The 6,149-nt window shown below is 42.3% G+C and overlaps 1 protein-coding gene across 1 annotated transcript in view; it reads right to left on the bottom strand.

Moving 5' to 3' along the window:
• Positions 1–483: 483 nt before the first annotated feature.
• The window catches only part of agbl1 (AGBL carboxypeptidase 1), a 142,699-nt gene continuing 137,033 nt past the window's right edge, over positions 484–6,149 (bottom strand). The window contains exon 28 of the mRNA XM_074634045.1: positions 484–977. Coding sequence (XP_074490146.1) covers positions 671–977 — 307 coding nt within the window. The 3' untranslated portion in view covers positions 484–670. The remainder of the gene's footprint in view (positions 978–6,149) is intronic.

The raw sequence follows: 6,149 nt of genomic DNA, 5'->3' as shown, positions 1-6,149 counted from the left end.
CTGTACGCATCGGTGTTCTTTGGGGTCAATTTGACCCCAGGCTGTTTTAGCTGTATAAAACATATAAGAAATATCAACATTTTACAACACATTTGTTTTGGATGATATTGAGGTCACCATAACATGCAACTTTATAATCTTCAAAAAGCTTTAGGGCCCTAACCTAACATAACCATAACTGGAGTAGTGCGAGAACCACTGATAGTTCACACAACATGGGGGAGGGGAAACATCATTCTCGCGAGAACTTTGATATTTCCCCACGCTTTGGGGGTGGCAAAATATGGTTCCCGTGAAGATATTGATTTTATTTAAAGGGCTATTTAGGTAGTCAACAAACAAACAGAAAGTACCTGACACATAAACTTGGGTAACAATTTTAATTATAATCATTTTCTGGAGGTTTAAATTGCTGGGGTCAAATTGACCCCAAGGATAAAAGATGTTAGTAAATTTGAAGGTAACAGGAGGGTTAAGGTCGCAGCTTACTTTAAGGTTGAAATAGAAATGATCAGTTATCCCAACCCCTCATAGTTTAGTTTGTGTGTATCATTTAACAGGTGTTTCTTTTCATTCAAATGCACCTGCTAGGTTTCAAGGAGGAAAGCTTACAATGCTAAGAGGGCCTTTAGGAGAAAAGAACCTTTAGAAAAATGTAGAAATACTCCTTTTAACTCATGATTTGCCCATTGATGCTCACGCCATTACACATGTTTCTTTTCTCACTGATTGTCTCGGCGGAGGCCTGTCTCATCAGGTGAGGGAATAGGCGGCTCTTCATGCTCGACTGCTGCGATTGGCCAATGCTGCCTTGCCTATGTTTTGCTCCCCTGTGTCCTTCCTCACCGTCCTCCTCTTCGTCAGCGCTGGTCATGTTGCCGTCGACGTCTGAATCCAGATCGGTTCCTTTAAATGCGGGACAGTCCGTGGAATATTCGATCTCCTCGACACACGGAGGCTCGTCGTCTTCGAAACAGCTATATGAGAGAAGAGAAGAGGAGAGTTATGTTAAAGGTGCCATACTGTAAAAATTTAGATTTTCATGTCTTTTATATTATAAAGCAGGTTTAAGTGATATATAAATACTGTGAAAGTATCAAAACACTCAATCCATGGAGAAATACACACAGCCCATATTCAGAAACTGCGCGTTTGAAACAAGCCGTCAGGAATTCTGTCTGTTTGTGATGTCACAAATCTACAATAGTTAATAATTAGACCATTTTCACAGTTTTAAACGTGAACATACTACATTTTCACAGTTTATTTCCTGTTGCAGTGTATGTGAATGACATCAGCTGACAGGATGTAAACATGGAGCCAAGCTGTTTCCTAGCAACGCAATTTCGTCGCCATTCCGTTGAAATGCACTAAAACGAAGCGTTTCAGACAGAGCATGAATACAGGTATATTCAGACAGACAGTATGAGAAAAATAATGTGTTTTTTGAACATTAAAGCATGTAAACATGTTCTAGTAGAAACCCAAAATACAAGCATGAACCTGAAAATGAGCACGATATGGGACCTTTAAGTGTCGCTCACTAAAACACACTATTTATCCTTGAAGTCTAACAAGCTGCATGATTTTCCTTCCTCTGAAAATATTAGCAAAAATTTATGTTGTGAATATTTATTTATGACATGTAAACATCCATTTGCAGTTTTCTTCTTTCTTACTGGCGTGTCATAGGGATGTCATATAACACTTTCGTCCTTTGTTTTTTTGTTTTCTACATTCACTATTACAGCCAGGTTTTTCTTTCTTTCCATTGACCAGTTGACACCTTCGATGGTGGAGGGGTATGATTCTGGCTTTGGACCATGAGTTAAAATCCTGGACATGTCCGAAGAGGTGAAACTTATTTTGTCTGAACTGTTCCACTTACACAATGCTCTTTCTGGCAGGTATTTCCTTCAGACATTTTGAAATGTCACTAGACAACATTTCTTTTTTTTTTCTGCCGACTGGGTTGAATATTCAGAAGCAAAAATGTTATGTTTGTATTCCATCAAACTGAAATATTCTTTGCATCTGTTACATTATTCTACACACATTCCCCCTGAATTCACCCTGACATAGCCTATTTCCTATATCTCTGGGCACTTCGGGATCTCGGTTAGAATTTTAAAATTAATTGTGTGTCTGAACAAAGCTAGTCGGCACAACATGCATCCGCAATGATGAACACATCTTAGAACTTGTTGCATATAGTTTTTGAATATATATTTCATGGTCAGGGTCTGTCCTCCTCCTCATACAGTGTGACCTTGAGCTCAGCTACAGTCACCGTGATTGACAGGTGACAGAAAGCCCCAGTAACCAGTAATCTGATTATACACACACACCTCGTGGGATCCTATGTGTGTGTGTGAGTGTGTGGGAGAGCACTGGCACTCTGTTGGGACAGAGAGGATGTGACACGCACACTGATCTCCATCTTACCGGGGCTGGGAGAGACAGAGGGAGAAAACAAGAGAGTGGAAGGGAGAGAGGGATGCAGAGAGAGAGAGAGAGAGAGGGGGAAAGAGAGGGAAGAGGAAAAAGCAAAGGGAGGAGAGACAGACAGACTGAGCAGGACTGAAAGAGACAGAAGGGAAAGAAAGTGTATGTCTAGCATACTGATGACAGCAACTTGTTTTGTGTGTGTGTGTGTGTGTGCGTGCCTGCGCGTGTGTGTATCTGTTTGTGTTCTGTATGTGTGCTGTGAATGGCAATAAAGCAGGACAGCTTGTCTACACTGTGAGTCAGTACACTGCAAATGCTGATTCTCTGAAGGCCCAGTGCGTAGCAGCATCCACTGCTAAAACACCAACAGCTTTGTTTTCACTCTGATTTATTGGATTGATATTGTTTTAATTCTGAAATCCATCCTCTAAGCTGTGATATCAGACCCAACAGTGTGTAAAAGATGTGCCTTAGCTGGATATTAAAGGTCCCATATCGTGCTCATTTTCAGGTTAATATTTGTATTTTGTGTTTCTACTAGAACATGTTTACATACTTTAATGTTTAAAAAAAAACTTTATTTTCCTCATACTGTCTGTTTGAATATACCTGCATTTACCCTATGTCTGAAACGCTCAGTTTTAGCGCATTTCAATGGAATTGCAACATAATTGCGTTGCCAGGCAACAGCTTGGATCCATGTTTACTTCCTGTCAGCTAATGTCATTCAAATACACTGCAACAGGAAATAAACTGGGACACATTTAGAATGTTTACGTTTAAAACTTTGAAATGATCTAAATATTGTAGATTTGTGACATCATAAATGGACAGAAATTAAGATATTAAGATGATTTCCACAGTATGGATGAGGTCTTGGAATTCAATGGCCGTAAGTATGTATTAGAGCCAGAGTATACGGATATTCAGATTTCACAACGAGACTTCTCCTTGAGCGGGACTTGGACAAAATAACAAACAGACCAGATCAAGAGAAAGATAAGAAAAACATTTAATTTCTCTGTAGGGTCCTTTCCATAATGTTGTCAGACACTTATAATAACAATCAGAGCCCGTCAGTGGGAAATAGAAGTGGCCCCTCACAGCTCGTTTCAGCGTTCTCCCTCAATACTGGACCAATGTCAGAAATCGTTGTTCCCATTAGTCACTAAGACACAAAGACATGGAAAATAGGGTCCAGGTTGAAAAATAGAGAACTTACCCTTTCGCTAAGAAATCGGCTCTGGCTTAATTGTTAGGTTAGTTGGTTTGTCTTCGGTTGAGTGTCATTTTTAGGGGATTCTTCCACAATATTTGTAACTTTGGACGGAGTAATGATGGCCACCGACAGCAGGTGTGGCTTGTTATAGCAATTATTATTGCCATTTCTGTCCACCTTGTCTACCGTGCTGTATGTTTTGCAGAGTATTTTTCAACCATCGCATCCTGATTTCAAGGATAATTTAAATCATCCCCTCAACAAGCAAGGCAGAAGTTACAGACGCAGAAGAAGGGAGTGTGTATGTGTGAGTATGGCTGTTTTGCTTTTGGCTTTTGCTTATTTCACTTGGACAAAGCCTCGGTGTTGTGAATTTTCTCATGTTATCAAAATGGCAGTCTCTGGTGGACAGGATCAGCTCATCACAATCATTCCCCTGCCTGATGGCCAACTACAGACAGGTGTGCTTCAAGCCACTGAACTCAATTCCCCCCCCCCCCGGTTACATTCTCAGCAGTCAATTACCCTGCAGTGCCTAAACCTCCTCCTCCAATAAATGCCCACAGTGCTAATTCTGTTCTTCAGTCTTCCGCCTCTTTTTCAGACAACACTGAGGCATGAACCACTGAAGCTTAATGATGAACTGAGAGGGGCTGTGGGGGGTTTAGAACCACTAGGGGGAGCTCTTTTGGACCAACTGAAGGAAGGCATAAATAAGCCTATGTACCAAGGTAAATGGATAGACTTGCATTTCTATATCGCTTTTCTAGTCTTCCGACCACTCAAAACACTACATGTCAGCATTCACCCATTCACTGATGGCAGAGGCTGCTAAGGTGCTAACTTTGCCCATCAGGATCTAATCTAAATACTCATTCACACCGATGGCTATGCCTATGGGAGCAATTTGGGGTTAAGTGTCTTGCTCAAGGACACATCGACAAGTGACCCGGAGCAGCCGGGGATCAAACCACCGACCTTCCGATGGGTGGACAACCTGCTCTACCCTCTGAGCCACAGCCGCCCCTAAAGATGTGCCTCTTCTCCCTAATAATCCTGAAAATGATAATGATTCTGATTCTAACCAATCCATCTATCTTTATGGACCAAAACACAAAGCATAATGTGAATGCTGAAGTTCAACATGACAACATATGGCCTCGTGCACAGCTTGTCGGAACATCCACACCTCATCTGAAACCTGATCACGCATCAGAACCTGTGGTTAGGCCTAAAATCCAATAGAGAGACATACAGCAACTTACACTGACTGATCACATCAATTCAGCAGAGGAGAACTTCACTGCTTAGAGGCTCCATAACCTCTCTCTCAGTACTGTGAAGATGCCTGTAGCTCCATCACATCTACCTGGATCCCCATATAAGCCACTTAATTCTACTCAAGGCTGGAACACACAACCCACTTTACAGCCTGGATTGTTTCCTAAGCGTAGCACTAGTGTTCCCCATCAGCAGCGTTTACCAGTACAGTATCAGGTGATACGTTCACCAATTCATGTATACCCTCTTTGGGAGCTGTTTGCTCACAGCCTCTTTCATTATCCAAACAGCAAAGACCTCAATCCTTTACTTCTCCCCCTGCAGGTGATGCCATGCCTGCCACAAGCCATCCTATCCAAAGGCCCCTGGAAATCAGTGTATTGTTCCTACCCACTCGCATCATCCACAGTTTCTTCCTTATGCTGGTGTGCAGTCACAGCCTCACCACCTTCAGGAATGGCTCATCTTACTACCACGGCTTCAGCTAACCTGCTTCCACATGAGCCAGCACTGTATGAAGTTCCAAGGCAGAATATACCAGCTTTCACTAAGGATAGTGAGAAAGACTTTGTCAACCTGAAACAAATCCTCTCAAACGCACTCTCCTCTTGAACCAACTGCTTCTGTTCGGCTACATGTGTTTCCTCCAGCATCTTTTCTATTGTCGGTCATTGTATGTCTGGAAATCTTCATCAAGTCAGCAAGATTTTGCCTTTCTTTTTTCAAGCCTGAGCTCCGGGAATGGGCAGTCTCCCTCCTTCTGGTTCACTCTTCAATGTCCCTACTCTCTGTGCTCTCTGAGCATCAGACACGTCTGCATCAGCAAGGGTGTTTATGGCATCAGTATCACAGGATACATGGCTTAAATCTCCACCTGTTTTTTTAAATAAAAAAAAAAATGTAGCCGTTTGCTAAAGAGTGAGTAGATTTCGGTATTCTTGTGTGTTGTCAAAAGTTGTGAGTTGACCAAATCTCTATGAGGCACTGCACCTCCCCACGAGTCCACGTCCGTCCACATTTATTCATCTGGCTGCATGTTGTAGAAACAAAAGGCTTACAATCCTACCCATAACGCACAGCGCAGCTTGCTACCAGAGCTGGTTTAATCCAAAAAGGCCTTGGTTTGCTTGTTTTGCTACGCACCCGAATGCGATTGCTGTGTTCACACCTGCCAAAACAATCCGCACCGAGAGGGTAAACG

This window comes from Sebastes fasciatus, chromosome 4, assembly GCF_043250625.1.
Source record: "Sebastes fasciatus isolate fSebFas1 chromosome 4, fSebFas1.pri, whole genome shotgun sequence".
NCBI classification, from domain to species: Eukaryota; Metazoa; Chordata; class Actinopteri; order Perciformes; family Sebastidae; genus Sebastes; species Sebastes fasciatus.
The sequence above is the reverse complement of the archived record's forward strand: the minus strand, read 5'-3'. Positions and strand labels throughout refer to the sequence as shown.